At 44.8% G+C, this 20,124-nt stretch overlaps 1 protein-coding gene across 1 annotated transcript in view; it reads right to left on the bottom strand.

Annotated features, from left to right (window-relative positions):
• The window catches only part of FRAS1 (Fraser extracellular matrix complex subunit 1), a gene marked incomplete at its 5' end in the record, with an annotated part of 146,622 nt that extends 133,661 nt beyond the window's left edge, over positions 1 to 12,961 (bottom strand). The window contains 2 exons of the mRNA XM_084286307.1: positions 9,657 to 9,688; positions 12,895 to 12,961. Coding sequence (XP_084142433.1) covers positions 9,657 to 9,688; positions 12,895 to 12,961 — 99 coding nt within the window. The remainder of the gene's footprint in view (positions 1 to 9,656; positions 9,689 to 12,894) is intronic.
• Between the last annotated feature and the right edge of the window lie 7,163 nt (positions 12,962 to 20,124).

Below are 20,124 nucleotides of genomic sequence, written 5' to 3'. Positions count from 1 at the left end.
AAACCAACCCTTCCCACATGACTGCAACCACATCCATTAATGCAGAGCAGCAGCTGAGTTCTCAGAAAACAAAAAGGTTTTATTTTTCAGGGACACCACATTCCCATTAGAAATCTCCAGATTTCGAGTTTGATAACTAAGATAAATGGGCATGCATATAGCTGCAAGGTCCAAAAATCCTTATCTTTGTCATCTCGCTACAGTGCCTTAACTTCAGCTCCCACCAATGTCACTGGAAATTTATGTTCAATGTGAACTTCTATGGGTGAAAGAAATTACAATTTTCTAACGTTGAGCTTGCACGTGGTTTAATATTCACCTCTGGAACACACACAGAAAGCACATTATGAAACTTTTGGTTTCTCTTGAGCAAGGAAACACCTGATGCAAAATTCTTCAAATTAATACAGGAAGAAATATGTTTTTTGTTATTTTTCATCTGAGAGAGGAGGAGGGGCTTTTTTTTTTCTCACAGATCCTCAGAAATAGCTAAGCATCTCTGAAAATGCTGAGGCCTCTCCTTTAGGCACAGCACTCCAGCTGGTAATACCAAGATAGTTCTGATGCCAAGGCTCACAGGGAGAGAGGATTAATTACCGAATGATTCTGAAGTAGCTGTAATGATTGCAGAATAGAGTAAGCACTGAGTATTTTATTCTAATGGGCCGCCCTAATCTATGGCTCAACAATAAATCACAGCGTTAGGAGAACTACAGTGGTCTTCCAATGGAAGTTGGCTGCGTGTATTTGCAGGAGAAGCTATTTAATATGCATGGTAGAAATACAGACGTCCTAGCACCATAAACTTCAGTGCATTGTAGCATCACGTGGCTCTCTAAAGGTGTTTTCAAGGGTGACAGATCTAGATGTTGTTTAAGAAGAGTTCTCCATCTATTATATGGCCTCCTGAAAGCACCAAGGAATATCCTGGACTCCTTGTGAAACTCATCAGTTACAACAGCAACAGCTGGAGCACAACTGAAACGTTTCAGAGAATGTTTCATCCTGGACAGCTTGGAATTGATTTAACAAGCCTGCGGAACGACTACAATGACAAAGGGATCTCATACTGGCATTTCAGATGGAGACATGAGTTATTCACGGGGAGGAAGAGGAAATGGAGAAAACCAATGTGGAAGATAAAAAATTCAACACAGGACCACTGTCCAGACACAGCAGTCTGATTCTGCTTTAAGACTGATTAAGACACTAACAACTTATTTCCAACCACGGAGCAGACTTCACCAGTTCCTCGGAATTTCTTTGCCAAGGATGTTTTGAGTTTGAAGCACAAGGTCTCAAACCCAGCCTGAGCTGGCAAATGTGCAAGCACAGCCTGGCATCGGCACAGTGCAAAGCTGCCCGTCCCAGGAGCAATTTGACACGTGGCATGTAGGAGCAGACACAACTCCCACAAATTCCCCTATCAGCAGCCTTCCTCAACAGCTGTTTCTCTCAGCTGTCTCCCCAAAAGGACTAAGATATAGGATAAACATCTCCATGCTGTGCCAGGGCAAGTAGCTCTGATCTGACCCCCAAACTACAGAGAGCCAAATCTTGTTTTTCAGTACTGAACACCGATTTTTGCTCCCTACATGACTCGAGCGACCCAGGTGCAAACCTTGGCCTTAAATGATATGCGCAGCATTTTGGGAGTCAGTCAAAAAGATCACATCCCAACTACTTTTTATGTATTTGCTGTTACGTGGTGAAATACAGACACATCTAAACTGGGCTGGTCCATTTGTCTGACTCGCTCTTGTGCCAGCAGACAGATATCCTACTGCACAGCCGCAGAAACCTGTTTATACAGGAGAAATTCACTCTATACTAAGTTTCTTTTTCATTTATAAACAGTTCATTTTCAGTACATAAGGAGAAAGTTTCTTGCTGATATATATTAGTGGCTCCAACATTTCTACATTCTAAACTAAAACCAGGATTTTCCTATACTCTTGCAAGAGAAAGGTGCTCAACATCCACTCACCTTTCATCAGCTGTCTCACAGATTTCATCCAGCAGTTCTTTGGGGGTCACCAAAAACGTACAGCGCATTTCTGTTAGTTGGTGGCACTCATATCAAGTGCCAATTATTTTTCAAACTCCTAAAGAAATCCTAGCCCAAAAGAAAGTATGATGTTCAATGTCATTTAATAGAAAACTTTGGCCGTTGAGATACAAACCTGTGGTAACCAGTATTAAATAGAAATTAAAAGCATTACTGAATCCATGGCTGCTGGGGAAGAAGCACTCAGAGCTTTGAAAAATTGTGGTGGTGTTTCCAGCACTTTTTCCAGATTCTGGATCTGACAAGTCCCTCCGGCAGAAAACCACCATTAGAAGGAAGCAGCCCAAGTTCCCAGATCACGACAGCATTCAACGAGATTTGCCCACACGTATGGATACAGATATTTCCCTCCAATACAGGGCCTTTGTGTTTCTAACACAAACTCTTCCGATTTTTTTGCCCCAGCCTCACGCCTTCATTTCATCTCTCCTAAAGCTGCTGGTGCACGCACACACTCGTAGTGTCAACTCCGCCTCCGTAAAACCTTCCCTGGGAATAATCAAAACTATATTGACTTTCTAGTTAAGATCAAAGACCCCAACAAGTCATCTGATGAACATCAGCCTTGCGTCCCAGGGGAATGATTACAGACTCTTCAGTAGTCCATAAAACTGACGAGACGACTGCCTCCAGCACTGCGCCCCGCTGGGCTGGTGTCTGCAGCTCGGTCACTGCGCCGAAGAGAGGGGAAATCAGTTTTTCAGTGAGTTGTCCTTTATGATTCAGGGCAGAAAGATGAATATCAAGTGCTGATTGTTTAAAGTCACATTGCGGCCTGTTTGCCCACCGAATGATACAACAAAATCCTTTCTGGAGAAGCTACAACTCCTGACCTGAGCAGCCTCTGGTGTCTTCTGCCTGTGCCACACCTACCCCTGCTAACCCCAGCGAGCAGAAGCGCCCTGCTCCCACACCTCAGCCGCACACCGACAGCAAGCTGCCACCTTTCTGTAGCTACACTGCTGCGCACTGCCCACAGGCTTCCCCTTGTAATGCATTATGGCCTCATTCCACTGGCAGAAACTGATCTCTAGCATTTCTTGTACCAATTAACTGGAATCACAGCCCCCATCCTCTAAGGAAAAAAAGCACAGGAATCCTGACTGAGGTTTTGACAGGGTTGAGGAGAGAGAAGGAATGAGGAAACACAACCTGAATCAGTGACCTAGCAAAGAAAAACAGATTCTTTTCGCACGGGGAACTTAGGAAGGAAAAGTAAATGACAAATTACAAGGAATTACTTCCTAACCAAGGCTCTTGCGGTGCATACAGAGAGCTGGAGGACACAATGCTTTGTAAAATGTATAAATGCTGGGTAATTGTTGAATTGGTGTACTAGTGAACAAATCCACGAGCAACCCAATGCCTCCTGCCAAGGCTTTGGCGTACAGCTCCTGTAACTGTGACATTAAATGTTAATCATCTACTTGGGGCAGTGTTCGTGGACGAACAGCCGCTGTGCAGGAAGGGCACTGAGGTGGAAAACATGGAAGAGGGCAGCTCTGGTGAGGACCCCACTCTCCAAACCCAGCTGAGATCTCCTCCCACAACGTGGCACAGGGAGAGGAGCCCGGGTGGAGATGACAACAGGCAGCAGAGCCTCAGAGCTTCAAGGGAAAAAAAGACAAGCTGCAGAGAGTCACCGAGCCCCAGGACAACTCCCATGCAGCTGGTATCAAGGCTCACAGCCTCCAGGTTGCCATTTATTCACGTTGTGAAAGGACCTCCAGGTACAACTGGGGGCAGTTGCTGGTTTCTCTGCTGTTAGAAACCCAACGCCCAGCACGTCCCCAGCAGAGGTGTTTTTAATTGAGGGGATAATGATGGGAGAGGGTTGAGGCTCCACCTGATTTCTTCACAGAAATAAAAAAGAAAAAGCAACTGGAAAAGGAACTGATGGGCCAGCTATGCTGCTTGTCTTTATGCATGATGTACAACCCAATATATTGAGAGAAAAGTGATGTACGCCCAGTGTGAGGCTTTTCCTGTGTGGTGCTTAGTATTCAGAACGAGTTGAGTTTCAAGTGCCTACAAAAACAAACACAAAACATGATAATGCTGGAAGATAGCAGGGCTCAGCTATGCTGCTCGTGTTCGTTCCTTGTAAAATTGGTGTTTGCAGTCTTAGTCCCAAAAAAATGACTTTTACATGCCTTCTGAATGAGAACCACTACAATAGAAAAGAGTTATTACATAATACTAAGATGCGAGCCTTGATCCACCAAGTAATAACTCTTTACTGATTAAAAGACAAGATTTCACTACATCCTCAGGAGAATAATCATCTTTCATAAAAGCTTCTTTTACCTCGTGCCATAAAAGAGGAGCCTGCCCCCCTCCCCCCGCCTTATGCTATTATTTTAAGGAACACAGAGAACACAAACAGCATCTGTTTTATTCAAAAAAAAAAATCATGCAAATATTTGCCTTTTATTTTTGATCTTCAGTTGATCTCAGCTTTCTGGAAGTCATTTCCTATGTGCAAAGTGTCTCATCAATAAGCCTTAACGACGTACAAGTCATGTAAATCAAGAGGCTTATTTGCTATCACCTTGCACGCCCATTTGCAGCCATACAATGGGAGCACAAATTGGCATTAAGCACTACGCATAGGACATTGTGTTACGTGGTTGCACTAAGATGTGAGGCTGCACAATGGCACTGCAGGATCTGGCCCCTGCTACACCAAATTCACCCCCAAATTCCCCTGGCCTTTCCTTGGGTACCTGGGAGAGTCGCAATACTTTACTGTACCTGTTCAATAAACAAAACTCCTCATACAAGGGATGTCAGTCAGCTCTCAGAGCTACGTTTCCACCCTGCAACAGCAGGAAAAAGCTAGCTCAGTCTTGCAAGCCTCCACCACGTAGCTCATTACCTCCTGAACACCTTCCTCCTCCTTTGCAGAAGAGCAAAGCGAGCGCAGGCTGCTCAGAGGCACCCCCAGCAAAGTGGTCACGGGAACATTACACAGAAGGGAGATTCGTGCTGCGGTAAACTCGAGCTTACAGACACAAAATGTTATATGCCTGTTATAAAGAGGAGTTTATAGTTTGCTCCCTGGAGGAGCTGAGGGTGTAACCCCCAGGCTAAGTGGTAGCAATTAAATCACATTATTTATAGAAGACATTTTCACTATCTTGAAGGTAAGCAAAACCTTCACCTGAAATCATTCTGATCCCATTTTTTTTCAGTATTCTCTTTTATAACAAGATAACAAGAGATTGCTACTTCTTTGCCTCATTGTTACCCTAAGGTGTTATTTTCCCTATCCAGAAGTGCTCTGCACCTGCCAAGAATTAATTTTAATAGTCACTTAATTCATTTAAAATAGAAGCTATCCAGAGCAGGAACGTTTACTTCAAGTTTGAAGAAACATTACTTTTTATATTTCCCCATTCATTTTTGACTCAAAGTGCAGATGGAAACAGAAGAATTAAATTTAGAATGCATACAATGAGACCTCCTTTAGAGTTGAAACAATATACTCACATAACCTTGAGATTTCTAAGTCTGTAATTTTTTTTTAAATGATAAAAGAATAGTGTTTATTAACAAAGCAGATGTTATATGCAATCGGTCGTGCCAGATTTCTTCAAATTGTTTTATTGTCACAAACTTCCAAACTTTTCGCATTAACACCTTCATGAGCATTCCTTCCTTCAGCCACTAGCAGGTGAGAAAACACCAAGCAACAAGCCCCTCCCCTCCTCCAAACTTGAAAGCAGCACTTTGTTTCTCTACTCTGACTACACTAGCCACTGAAATGAATTAAATAACCCAAACATAATCCAGTTTCAAAAAAAAAAAAAAAAAAAAAAAAGCGCATACACTGGAGCTGAGCAAGAAGTGACCTCTTGCACAATACATCTCTACACCTCCACTTTTCTTTTTTTGATTCCCTCAACTTTTGCTAGTGTCCTCGCCTGTTGGTCCAGCTCCTTGAACACGTTTCCAGAAAGTTACAACTAAAGCATACATTGATCCCATGGTTTGATTTGAAATGCAGCTGATGGAAGTTGTATTTATACAACAGATTTTTTCTTTTTGTGACCTCTTCCATGACTGATTGCAGAGCAGAATTAGGAAGACGAAAAGCGTAGTTATCAGAAGAGATACAACATGGGGTTTTTAGCTTCGTGATACGGTTTAGTGGAGGACTTGTTAGTGTTAAGTCAGAGGCTGGACTGGGTGATTTGGAGGTCTCTTCCAACCTAGATGATTATGATTTTCTCTTTTCCAGAAGGGCCTGTTGCTCTTCTGACTGCTAAACCTAGGTCTCTTCTCTGCAGACATTCAAGTCAATTAAGCACTGGATTCTTTTTTCAGACAGTTCCAAAAGGAAAAAGGGAAGATAAATTTTTGGTAGAAGCACAAGTACAGTACATGTGAGGGTAAGGGTAGGGCTTTGTATTCCATCTAGCTTCATCCAAACTCCAAGATTAGAAACCTATTCTATTTCAAGAAGAGTTGCTTAGCTTCACTGCTGCTTTGTAACATTATAAAGCCATTGTATGCATCTCCAGATATTTCCAAACGAGCCTGTCACTCCCCAGATTCATTCCTGCATCTGTTACCACAAGTGTTGGAACAGACCACACCTGTGTTTTAACACAACCAAAAGAGAGTTTAGTGGAGATCACTCAGCTGGACTTGTCCTTCCCTCTTGCAAAGTCTATCAGACAGATAGTGTCATTTACCGAACCACACTTTCCATTTAATCCAACTCCCACCTTAACTCACAGCCCCATTCTTCTCCCATCCTCCCAGGGCTGAGAACTACTCTTGGTACAAGGCAGCTGGAAGAAAGATGCAGACACAGACTTTGCCAATACCTCCCCCGACCATTTACCTTCACTGGGGCGTGAAAGTCTCCCCACCCCACCTACGCTACCCTCCAGCTAAGAAAAGCAAGGAACATGCATTTTCTTCTTTGCTAAATAAAAGCAGCAGCCCTGGCTGTATGGACCTGAAAACTCCCTCAAAGGTGAAGGAAGAGGGAATAACACAAGCCTCCCCAGCACAGCTGGAAACGAAACAGAGATGTTTTCCCTCAGAGGAACTGCACGAACAGAAGCTGACCCTTGATACACAATCAGCTAAGTCAGCCAAGCAAGATGCAGAACGCTCTCCCCTGTGTCAACGATTCACGCAGCTCTGCAGCACTTGCATTCGCTGTTCTTGAGTGCCTGATTTATGCCCAGAGGATTTTTCAAGGGACTGAAGAGTTGGGGTTTGCAGCAGAAGCAAGGCAGCCAAGTGCCATAAAGCAAGACTCGCAGCAGCTAGCGTTCCTACAACACCCTAGGAACAGCTCACCTACAACTACTTGCACCCAACACACCAAGAAAAGCCCTGAATAGCACGAGACTGAAAAGAAAAGAAAAAAAAAAGCATGTCTAACCATAATTTTGGATGTAAGGAAATTTCTACAGACGTATTTGCAGGGAGGGGATGAACAGCTCTTTTAGAGCCAAGGACACATTGCAACGACAGCCATCAGGAGAGGCTGCAGAGTTTGGCCCGATGCCTTCTTGTCATTCAGAAAAGCTGCCTTCCCCGGGAGTAAATGGTTTGTACGCACAGGTACCCAGAAGGCACATTCCTCCTCTGCAACAGATTCTGTCGAGATAAGATCCCTGTCTGCAGGTCTGCCCTGCCACTGGGGTTTCTCCACTCAACATGTTTTTATATGCAGCTCCCCACAGTCATACACAAACACTAAAACCACAGAGTTATCCCCCAGCCTGCTCCTCCACTCCCCTCGGGGCATGCAGCAGCATCACCAGCGAGGAACCCCACAGCCACATTCTGCTGTCAGCCCCACCTGTGCTCTCACAAGTCAGCCCCCACTGGTGTAAGATTTGCTTTAACCCCTGATGCAGACAGCTCAGCTCCCCTCCAGCTGGGACACGGCCTGCCCTTGCTTTCCTCTGGCTTTCCAGAGCACAGGTGAAGGCACAGAGAGCTCCTCGGGTACAGACAAAGTCACTCGGGTCTACTCCTGCCACCCACACGCAGCTCAGCCACGAGGCAAATCCCTCACACGCTGCTCTGGCAGCGCTGCTCCTTCTAGAGGATAGGAGCTTGTTCTAAGAATGATAAGCTTGGGTCGTTCCAGTTTTACTCTATTATAAATGTCAGAGCCAAAATACTAATGCAGGTACCGAGCTGAGTTTTACTGCAGAGCAATTCTCTTGTGCAGCTAATGAAAACTTGTAATGGTTTCCTAATAAAAAATACTAACTTATTAAACAGAGATAAAGATGAAGTCAAGGATACGGGGAGCAAGTTCTTTAAACGGGACAGGTAATGTGAAATATCCCCACACGCAAAATTTATGTCAAGATATTGCCAAGACCTGTGCTAGCATTTCAGACGCAGCTGCAGGGGAAGCAGAGAAACAACAGCAAGGAAACAGAGAAAGCAAAAACAAATTGCAACTGGCATCAGTGAGAAGTGGTAACAGATTAAAACCCCTCATTTACCAACCTTTCAGCTCACTGAGCTGCAATGCTCAGAAGAGCGCAACCTGCCATACAACTCCTTCAAGTTGGAGCCCAGGCAAACTTCCCAATGGCTCCTAAAACACCGACTCTCCACAGTGCATTACGGAGAGAAGCAAACCCGTTCAGCCTGACGCAGCTTCTCCCCAAGCCACCCACCGGCAACATTCACCTCCAGCAATCTGCGCTACATTTCCCTCTTGGGGCAAAAAAACTTCCAAGAGCGAGGGTCCAGGTCAGAAGGCCAAAAGCTACAGGGGTGCCATGCTTCTCTCGCACACCACAAGCTTGGCTAAATTGCTGGAAGAGCAATGAACACCCAGGTTTTCCCTGGCTGCTGCGTGCTGCTTGCCAGACCACAGCAACAGATCCCTGAGCAAGTTGGCTGTGGGGTCAGAGGCAGGTACAGGAGCACTCCAGGACAGCAAGCTGCTCGGCCTTTCCCTCTCAGCCCAAAGCACCTAAGCAGTGCTACCAAGTGTTACAGAACAGAGCAGTTTGTACAAGAATCACAGATTTGGACTATTTATGAAGTTATTTGTGGAATACGTACACGTAAAGAGGAAGACACTAAAACAAAATACTTTGGATCAAGAAAGAAGCATCAAGGCACCCAGTACTTACCATAATCAATTGAGAAAATGTGTTCACTTTCTGCCACTAATACCTTATAAATTTAGGGGGAAAAAAAACAACACAGAACGTACCTAGCATCACTGAGACATTTTACAAAAGACTATTTTGTCCTGCCCAGGACTGCATATTTATGATTTCTATCTTCCAAGCTGTAAAATCTCACACATCTTTCACACGCTGGACAAATAAGGAGTCCCAATTAGAAGCAGGCAGAGCTGTACTGAGATGGAGAGTGGTTGGGTTCACAAAGGCCCAGGGAGAGTTGCTGACCTCCCTGAGGGCAATATTTATTTTGCTGCTGTTTTCCCCGCGGGCTGAAGGCTGCTCTGCAACCTGCTGGAAGATCAGCCATCTCCAGCAGAGGTGACAAAATCAGCAGTGAAAGTAAAGTCCAACAGCACCTCCTCGAACATTTTCCCCAACATAATACACTGAAGCTCACCTACCTCAAAAACCAAGCCTTGGTAGACACAGGCACCTGTGGGACAAAAAAAAAGGATGAATTAGAAGCAAAATAAAATAAAATAAAATAAATATATATATATATATACACACACAAACACACACACAATCACCAGTCACCTGCCTTATTTTATTTTGAACAGGCCAACCCATTCCCAGAAGCACCTTATACCCCCTTATGCCCCCTCAGATGGGTGACAGATTCCTGTGTTTGGTGCCTCCCATGCAAGGGGCACATCTTCTCTCCCTCCACTGCCACAGCTGTCTCCTCCAAGGAAAAAGGGCTCACAATATACACTTAAGATGAAGCTTACAACTCTATTTCTACTTTGATTCATGGCCCGATCTCTTGCTGAAATACAGGCAAGCCACTGCTATTCAATGGCAAAATACAACCCTTAAAAATGCAAGGTTACACAGCACTCAAATTGCATGCTAAAGAGCAGGCTCTTCTCTGTGCTCCTATAAATCCTTTTACCATTTACAGGAGAAACAAATAAGCACAGGAATATACACATAAAAATGCGATCACTGTGAGAAGAGCAACCATGAATTCCTGCCCCTAACTCACTCCACAGACAACATGTCACATCTCACATCTCCCCCGCTGACGGGCTCGTCAGCCTTCAGGCTTCCCACCTGATGCTGCTGGGAGAGGGAAAGCTTCTCCAGGCAAGTGACAGAGAGATGCGCACCCATTCAAGCACACTTGATATATTCTGCTTCAATAAGTCAAATAAGAGGTTAGAAAATAAAGCCATGAATAAGCTCAGTGACACTTCTTCCATTGATTTTCTGGGAAACAGCCCTTCTCAAACAACAGCACGTATCTGTCTACTGTGACAAGAATGTGAAATCAAAAGCAACCCAAGAAGCCCAAAGATTAAAAGCAAAGAACGGGAGAAAAGCTGCCTCGAGGGACCACCCAGAGAACTAAGAATTTCCTTGTCAAAGAGTGGTTTTTCCCATAAAAAGCAGATTAGACAAATTTGTACAGAAAACCTTGGAGCCGCACTGCTTGAGACTAAGAGCTCCTCCTTCAAGCTGGTCCTCAGCTCGGCTACAAGAGGCTGCAGAGGCACCAGCAGGAATCATTTTCCCCTGCCAAAAAGATGAGCCTTAAGAGCCCAGTTGTGTTTCTTTCATACTCTGTAGGTTCCTTTCTACTCATGCTGGCACTAGGACGATGACACGTGCAGACTGAGCATGGGAGAGGACAACATGCTGAAACGCCGGGTTTCACTCACATCCACACTGCATTTTCATGGTGGTGCCAAGGCACCCGAGTGCCACTAAGACTCAGGCTCTCAGCAATTACCTGATCATTAGTTTACTTGACTTCCATAGCAACCCAGGAAGGAAAAAAAAAAAAAAAAAAAAGATATTACTGTATCTAGACTTCATGATAGTGCATTTATTTTCATCAAATACCACTTATTCTCCTGCCCCTCACAACCCTTTCCTCCCCCCATACTCTTCTTTTGAGAGGAGAGAATAATTTCAAGGTTTCTCATTCTCCTGCTCCTCAAAATTCTGTACAAAACACTACAAGGTCATATATGGTTGGAAGGCACATGAAAAAATAATACTTAACACCAATTATTTAAAGCTGATACAGCTTGACCATTCACAGCTTGACCATTTTAATCCTGAAAAGGGCTCACTGCCCTTCCTTCTTTACTTAATGACTATAGTCCCTTAAAAGTACGGAAAAAATGACTTAACATCATAGAAGATGAATTATTGTGTCACAGCCTTCACTAAAGACTCGAAGCCCTTAAGAAAGGGGTGTGAGGGGGACACAAAAAAAATCAGCACCATTTCCTACCTCTGCTTCAAAGGGCTGTAATTACATCTGGGGCCCTTTGTGCCAGGCACTGTAAATACCTCGCGAGAGAGCGGTCGTGTGCCAAGGAACTCATCGCCAGGCAGGCATCGGCGGGGATGGGAGAGGCCTCTGAGTCTCTCTCAGCGCTACAGCCTGCACCTTGTGCACACAGGCTCACCCCAGGAGCAGCTACAAAGCAAACAGAGCTTTGCAGCACCCTGGCTTTCCACACAGCTCCAGGTCACCGGAGCGATAGGGGGCTGTTTGCAAAGCTCACCTGGAAGGGCTCCCTCCAAAGAGCACGGCACCTTGCATGCGCTGAGCGATCTGTGGAAGAACCCCCCTGGCTTTCTGTCTAGTTATTACTTGTGCCAGGCATACCCCATACAGGTGGTTGGTAGGGTGGCTGTCGGATTTTGTTCTTTTGGAAATGAATCCCTCTGCTCACCAGGTTAATATCCCCGTTCACACCCAGACACAGCCTCTAACTCCTGCTGTTCGTTAAGATGGCTAAAGCAAACGTGACACTTTACACTGGGCGCTGTACGTGGGGAGCCTGTCACTTCAGGAACCAACAGCCCACAGCCAAAGAGAAAGCCAGAAAACCACCTCAGAGCACAAGCGCAGCCCCGCTACGTTCCCAAAATCAAGCTATCGATAACCTTAGCCCCTGCACTGACAGCTGTAGTAAGATCACACAGAGCTTTAAGTCTCTCCAGAACACTTTTTTTTTTTTTTTTTTCCAATTCGAGTGACAGAAGCAGTCACTGGTCAATGCCTTCGCCGCACTCACAGCAACATCCCCACAACGTTAAGTTTACCTCAGAAATCTCTTAAATCGGTGCAAGGTGACGATTTAAGATCCTGCGCGTTTCCCAAAGACCCCGTTATCGCTGTTTTAGCACACCGCACAAGCAGAAACCCCATGGGCAATGATCTCTGCCCTCCCCACCGCCACCAACAGCGGTGACACGCGGGATGGGACGGGGGCACGAGGCTCTGCTCAGCCCCTTTCGCACCCAGGCACTGGCAACACACAATTTCTTAAAATAAAAAGGACCCTGGCTTCGGAAACCCCCACCCTCTTAGTGGATTTCAGCTGTCCCAAGCCCCCTGCTCACCCTCCCTCGCCCCAGGTGCCGTGCCTGAGGTGAAGCCCCCCGCCGGGCACCCCCCGCCCCTCAGCCGCCCGCGGTCCCCCCCGCGCCCATTTTGGGAGCGGGCACAGCCGGCCCGAGGCGGGGGGCAGCCAAAATGGCGGGGGGCGCCAGACGGACCCCCGGCCGGGGAGGGAGGGAGAGGAGGCGCCCCAAAACCTACAGGGACCGCCTGGGGGGGGCTTCTCCTCAGGGCACCGACCCTCCTCCTCCCCCCCTCGGGGCAGCTCCCGGGACGGGACTCACCTGAGGCGGCAGCAGCCAGCGCCGCGCTGAGGAGGCAGAGCGGCGCCCAGGCGCCCATGGCCCCGCGGCGGGCGCAGAGGAGCCCCGGCAGCCCTCGGCAGGTGCCGGGGCAGCTCCTCGGCCCCCGACCCCCCGCCAAAGTTTCCCCGCAGACAAAGCGGCCCCGCTCCGCGCCGCCAAAAATGCGCCGCAAGCCGCCCTCCCTCCGCCCGGCCCGGCCCCCGGCCGCGCCTCGCTACCCCCGCCCCCGGCAGCCGCGGCTGAGGAGGCAGAGCTGAGCCTCTCCTCCTCCTCCTCCTCCTCCTCTTCTTCCTCCTCCTCCTGCCTGCCCGCAGCTGAGCCCAGGGGCAGGGGGAGCTTTGGGGGCTGCTTGGGCGGCTCAGAAGGCGGCCCCGGGTGCAGGAGGCTTCTCCTTCATGCTGTTCGCGGCTCGCTTTTGCAGGGTCAAAGCCCAAGGGGCAGGTTGGCTGCTGAAGGGAGCGAGCCCTGACAGAGGTCCACGCTCAAAACATCTTCCCACCACCGAGTCCAGAGCTCAATACGCTTTGCTCCCCACCCGTTATATAATTTCCTCTAAAAAGGAGTAATTAACATCAGTGATTACAAACCAAGCAGTCAGAACTTCACAGAACCCACCAAGTGCACCATACGCCTCGAGTTCAACTCTTCCCCGTATATTTTCTTCTTTTAGGCACTTTCCCAACCTCCTGCCCACTCATTACAAACTCACTACTTCACATCTCCAGTGCCACATGCAATAGAAGAGACTGGTGCTAATTTCCCCACATGCTTTTGCAATATGAACATTGCTTTCTGCAATAAGTCATGGGATAAAACCTTGTGGCTGGTTTTCTTTAAACCATGGCCATTCAATAACTCTAAGCAAAAACTTAAAAAAGGTATGAGATATAAAATTGATCCTAGTTTTGTTAGGGTATGAACGTACTCCAGTTCGTGTCAATGGACATGCTTCATGGCAGTATCCTAATTAGCAGGTAGCAGATCCATCATTTGTACAACGCTGCACTGACAAAGTCTTTTCCTCTTGCTTGCTTTAAACAAAGCTTGTTTGATTAAATGCAAGTATGCCAGCAAATTTAATAGCAATTCCTCATAGTAATTCAATCTATTCAATTTTGATCACTTTCTAATGAACACTACTCTCCTGAACTCAGAGTTGGAGGTCATTTTTTTTCAGGACTGGATGCCATTAATTTCTGTAACAACTCTAGCAACAAATGGGAGAAATAAGATGTACAGCATGGCACCGATCCAAGTTTCAAACTGTAATTTGCATGATGAGTTTGTCACTGCTTTACCAAGTTATTACTCATTAGCTATTAGCAGGAGGTACTTTTTAAAAAAAAAAAAAAAAAAAAAACAGGAGCAGAGAGACATCGTAAGCACTGGTACACACACAAAAACACTAACCAAACAAATATTTCATGTTAATTTAGAATAGTGTAGAAATTATTAAGGGAATAAACACATGCGCCTTAATTCCCTCTTAGTTACTCAAATGAAAAATCAGGACAGCTCGACTGAACTCGAAGGAGCACTAGCTAGGCAAAGCAGGTGGAAGTCGTAAGCAGAACCAGGCATTCAGCATTCATTAACTTGATAGATGTGCAAAGCCCTAGAGATGCCTGCCATGTGGAGGCACTTTTATACCAGGTGCATGTTCAACAAAACAACCAAGTGGAACACTTCTGGTTGCTCGCTGGCCTTCTTTTTCTGTTAACCTGTGATATAAACTAGGCAACCAAAGATAATGCTGCCAATGTTTGCTCTCCCTACAACCATCTTCCCAAAATGCACAGCTTTTTTCAAATTACTGCTGTGGAGCAATCTAGTTGTTACCTTCAGATCATCCAAAGCCCTGCAGAAACACAGCCTTTGACATACAAGCATTTCAGTCAGTGCAGGAGAAAAGCACCAAGATGCAGTAGACTCTAGAAATAAGTCATTTTTGACTGGTACCACTCCACCTACCAGTTGAAAACAACACTTCATCACCTGCTCATGCCCTTGATGAGATTTTGATTCATACCAATCCATTAACGTGAGCAAAATGGGCCCATCCTTACTACATAATACAGAAAGAAATGGACAGAAAATAAGTGATTACTGAGGAATGGCAAAAGTATTTGAGAGATCAGTCTTGCTAGTCTTCTGATTTCACAACTATTTTTTCACTGCTGTGCTCAACTACATGCAAGACTTCTGTTCTGTTGTGTCCAGGGGGAAGATGGAGGGTATGCATACAAATGGAACAGAGAACAAGTTACTTACCTGCAGATTCTTCGATTATTGCATGTTGCCATCTGTCTTCCTCAATCATCCTCTGTCTTTTTACAGTTTGTTGCCCTTTTTCAGCTGCAGCCTCCCCTTCTCTATTTCTCCTACCTTCCTTTGTGCTGTTCTCAGTTTGATTCTCTTTCCCTCTTCCTTCTCTCCCCATCTCCAGTGCTGACCTGCTCATTGTTCCCATGCCACTATCTTGCTTTTGTTATTTCTCCAGCTTCCTTCCAACAGATCCTACAGGACAGCTCACAGTTGCTGACATCTGTGAAGTGACAAGTTTTTGCTCCTTTGGTAAAAAGGCTGTGGCTGTTCTCCATGCCCAAACTGTCACAGAAAAGAAATCAGGTGTAGGAAGGTCAGATCTGCCATGCTCCCTTGCACGCCATGTGTTACTAGTCATATCTGCCCATTCAACGGGGTCTCTCTGCTATCAGTGATGTCATCCCCTCTCTAAAACTCTCTCTTCCAGCTCTGACAAATTCCCACAATCTCCAGCCCTCCTCCTGTGAAGCATTTCGCTCCCTGCTATATCCTGGGTCCTCCTACTATATTAGAACCCTAAATCCTTAAAAAAAAAAAAAAAAAAATAAGAAGGAAATTCAGAATTCAAAGCCAACCAAGGCAGCTCTTTAAGGTGTGTAAGACCAGTCAGCAGGCAAGAGGAGCCAAAGATGCAAGCTGAGCAACAGAAGAAACGTGGTCCTTCAGGGAGTCCATTTCTACATAACACTACTTCACACTCTCTTACAAACTCTGGTACAACACAGAGGAACAGCAAAGATTCAAGGCAATTCCTTTTCATCACACCAATGTATCCAGAGTGAAGGAATACACTTTTTCGGCCAGTATCCATACCTTTCCAGCCACACCAGATCCAAATAACTGGATTTTCTACCACGTTATTTCACAATTCAGCTGTCAAGGCAGATAAGAGTTACAGGTTTTAACTCACTCAAGATTACCATGAAAGTAACTTACTTTAATATTAACACCATTCCAAAGAAGCTGTTAAAGTCAGTCACAGAACTCAAGATGCATAATTGACATGATTTCAAAAATTTAACCATTCCAGAGGGGAATATTCTTCATTAGTATCCTGGAAAAGACAACATATTTAAAAGAAAATGTACCAAATTTTGCACCAAGGCCTCAAACTGAAAGTTTTGTAAAGCCTTCTCCTTGACATCTTGTTTTTCAAGCCCTAATTCAATATAAAACCAGCATTTTTGAGTCTGTTTATGAGTTAACAGCAAACTAAATTACGGAATGAACTTCAGACTATCTAGAGAAATATGAGATTGCACTAAGACTGGAAGTATGCATCTTGCAAAGCAATAACTCAACTGTCAACCGCAGCCACATCTCAGAAATGGCAGGACAGAAAGTCATTGAGGTTGAAGGATTTTTATTTTTTTTAAAGCATACTATATCAAATCTCTAGGCTGAGGTCAATTCCCTGTGCATTTGTGTTTGGGCACTGTTTCTCGATTTGGCATGCAAGTCACTGGCTCAAGTGATTCGGATCAGTCATAACTTATGTCCACGGAAAGCTGGGCATGTGCTGGCACATACACACAGAATAGCTTAAGAAACACGTTTCTGAAAAGGATCCATCTCAATCCAGCACTGTTGGCTGAGGTCTCTTTTCAGGGTTTTTTTAAATTGCTTGGAATTTAGCCCACGTTGTCCAGACTAAGAAACCTACAGGCAAGGCTTTCCAACATTTGTGACCTCCATCTAGGAGCTCGTTAAATTGAATCAGACTCAGATGCAGTCTGAATCAAGTCTTCTAACAAGCCAGGTGCTTTCAGGAACAACTCAAGAAGACAATCATGAAGTGGATTTTTTTGTGAATTCCCCAATAACAGAAACCCTGGCACCAGTTCTTACAGTTAAAACTTCTCCCAAATGTTACCTAATATAACTACACATTCCTTCCTGTAAGGGTGCTAAATCTTACTGTCTCAGCAACTGCCTCAGTCTCATAAAAAGTTCCACAGAAATAAACATGTTATATATAAACATATTTGTATATTAATTACATTTAACCACATTGATTTTGTAACTTCTAGTCAAAACTAGTCAATGCTCGTGTGGAAAAAAATGAAAAGGCCAAGATCTACCCTCTGCACACCTTTTCCTTTCTCCTGCTGCTAAGACTTCCAGCCTGCCCTCTGAGCACAGTTTTGCCATACCTGATTTTTTTTTTTTTTTTGGCATCTTGGTCTATTTTTGCTCTGTCTTCTCTGAAGATACATTGACCTGATGAAGTCAGAGGTTGGTGTAATGAAGTGACCTTCTTCAACGAAGAACAGTCTCACTACTGCACTTGCACAGATCAGAACTTTTTAACATCTCCAGAAAAAAAAAGCAGCTGGCTTTCTCTGTATAGAAAATTGAGGAGATTTTTTTTTTTTTTTTTAACAGGTACAAACAACCCACAAACAATTAAATTACCTTGTACCTCCTTCCCTTCCCTGGAGTGAAACAACGCACATTGGATGCAACTCTCCTAACAAATATTAAATAGCAGACAATTCAGCTCTGATAACAGTGCTTTGCTGAATTCCAGGCAAACCCTGTCAAAACGGAATGAACATCTCAAGAAGTAGATATTTTTCTTGGCATAGAACAATAATGTGCCAGAGGCTGCATCTGTGCCCTAAGTAATTCACAGTTCTCATATGAAAAATAAACAAAAGTGGTATTATGTGGCATAAGCTTTTGGGGAGAGGACTTAAACTCATTCCCTAACATGTCAAGACACTGTCATTGACTAGAAGCTTTGCCTGACTTTAATGTGTTCAGGGTTGTTTACTGATGGTATTTTTTTTTACCCAGAAGGATGAAGGATTTACTACTTTAATTTAACAAAAAAGAAATAAAAAAAAAAATAAAATCTAACCTAAGCTTGAGATAAAGCACTGAAAGTGTTTTATCTGACCAAAGAGAAAACAACTTCCTTTCGTAATATTCTGATGCTGTAATAAAGCTAGGAGATGGAGCTTGCTGTCATGCAGCACGAAGCCTGATACACCCTCGCCATCTTTGACTCCTCTGTCTTGCATTTCAAGTCCCTCTCTTCTCAAAGGTCAGTAATATTGTTTAGTTGTCATTTTGCTTTTAATAAATACGTATATTTAGAGAGGACGGATGTAATTTTAACATGATGACTAAGTCTGTAGCCCACTACACTAGGATACAACGCCTATCCTTGGTTTTAGTTCTAAGATTACCAACTTCTTCTAGGTAGCACCTTTTCCCTTCAAAGACCTTTGGGAAATGATAGCTTGAAGGCCACTGTGACATGCTTTAAGAAGAATCCCTGATCCTGACAGCTGTATGTTTAGTGCACATTTCACCTCTTCACAGAATATCCAAGACCACAAATCACTACTGGAATAAAGAAAAATCCAGTCTTTTCCCAGTGTCCCTACATGGACAAGGAGTAAGAGGCTACCTCTGTGCACTATGCATAGCATAAAAGGTTTTATTAGTGAATATTTTAAAAATACATTGAGATTAGGTTATTAAAAGATAAAGTATGCATCTCAAACCGCTATTGATGCTGGATTTTTGAAGGGATTTACAAATATACTTTTAAAATATGTCTTTAAATAATGAAGAACTCGGGCTTTCATCGCCTCCTCATCTACACGCAGCCCTGTTACTGAAAGCAGAAAAAAGCATTTCCCAAACTGTGCACCCAGCAGAGTTTCCTCCCTTCTCTTTATAGAGCGACTGCATTTCAGTTTGGGACAGCCAGTGCAAACATGCACATATACTGGCTACACACAGCACGTGCACACCCGGACCTTAGTTTTGGGGAAGCGTATGACTGACCATGCTCACGCAGTACAGCTTTCCAGCAGAGCTGCAGTCAGCCCAGCAGCACCCAGCTGGCAAAGCAGAGACGTCACCAGGCAGCACCCTGGAAATCAATCCAGCAGGCTCTTTCCACAAACCTCAGTGTTAAACATCTTTTTACTGCCCAGCACACGTGAGTACTTACTGCCAACCAGGATTCTGTTTTTATCTCACTGTTCCAGTCCCCCAAATCCACTCCCGTCCCCAACAAACCCTGAAAGATGGGAACAAGTACGCTTGGGAAAGCCCTGTGAAAGGAAGTGTGTTTGCAATGGTTCAGATCCCCTGAAATATTTTTCTTTTCTTCCCCACAGGGCACCTTTGGTGTAAAGTCACAACCCACCTTGTTAACATGCCATCTTTTCTTCAGGCTTTGAGTAGTAGTTAGCCTGCATACAGGTCATTTACAATTTTGTTTTGTCACAACCAGATTTCACTAATGCTGGGAAACGAGGCTTAACTGCCTTCCTACAAGGAGTGTCTTAAAGAAAAGAAACTGAAGTACCATTTGCCTTGCTGCTCTCATTTCCACTCCAGTCAGTTTCCTCCTAGCGACCGGCTCAGAGGCCTTGCAGCTAGCACTGTAATCACAGGACTCCTCCTGCTGGAAAGATGAAGCTTTCAGGAGAGAAGAAAGTATTTGTTAATCGCTACCCTTTTCACTTAAAAAAGTAAAATTAGGCTTCAGTGGGGTTTTGTTTGTTTTCAACTAAGTTTTCTTTAAGCTGAAGGAAAAGTCACCCAAATGTTTCTCCACTTCAACAAAACCCACAAAGACCACTACACCTCCAGCTGCAAAGAAATGCAATCATCACGGGTTTGTGATATAGAGGTATAAAGATCCCCTAGCACAACATATTGGGCCCTTAAGAGTCCTGCTGCCCCACTGAGGATCTGCAGAACATGAACGTAGCCGCGTCAGCCAGGTCTCTGTTCCACTACTCCCTCCCTCCTCGTTTCTAAAGGTGTTTTTCTCACCTTTCTGCACGAAGGAGGAACTTCTGGAACAGAAAGCGCTCAGAACACCACTCTTACTGCCCCACGCTGTCC

Source organism: Netta rufina, assembly GCF_964035555.1.
Source record: "Netta rufina genome assembly, chromosome: 4".
NCBI classification, from domain to species: domain Eukaryota; kingdom Metazoa; phylum Chordata; class Aves; order Anseriformes; family Anatidae; genus Netta; species Netta rufina.
Note: the sequence above shows the minus strand (reverse complement) of the source record. Positions and strands in the feature narration are given on the sequence as shown.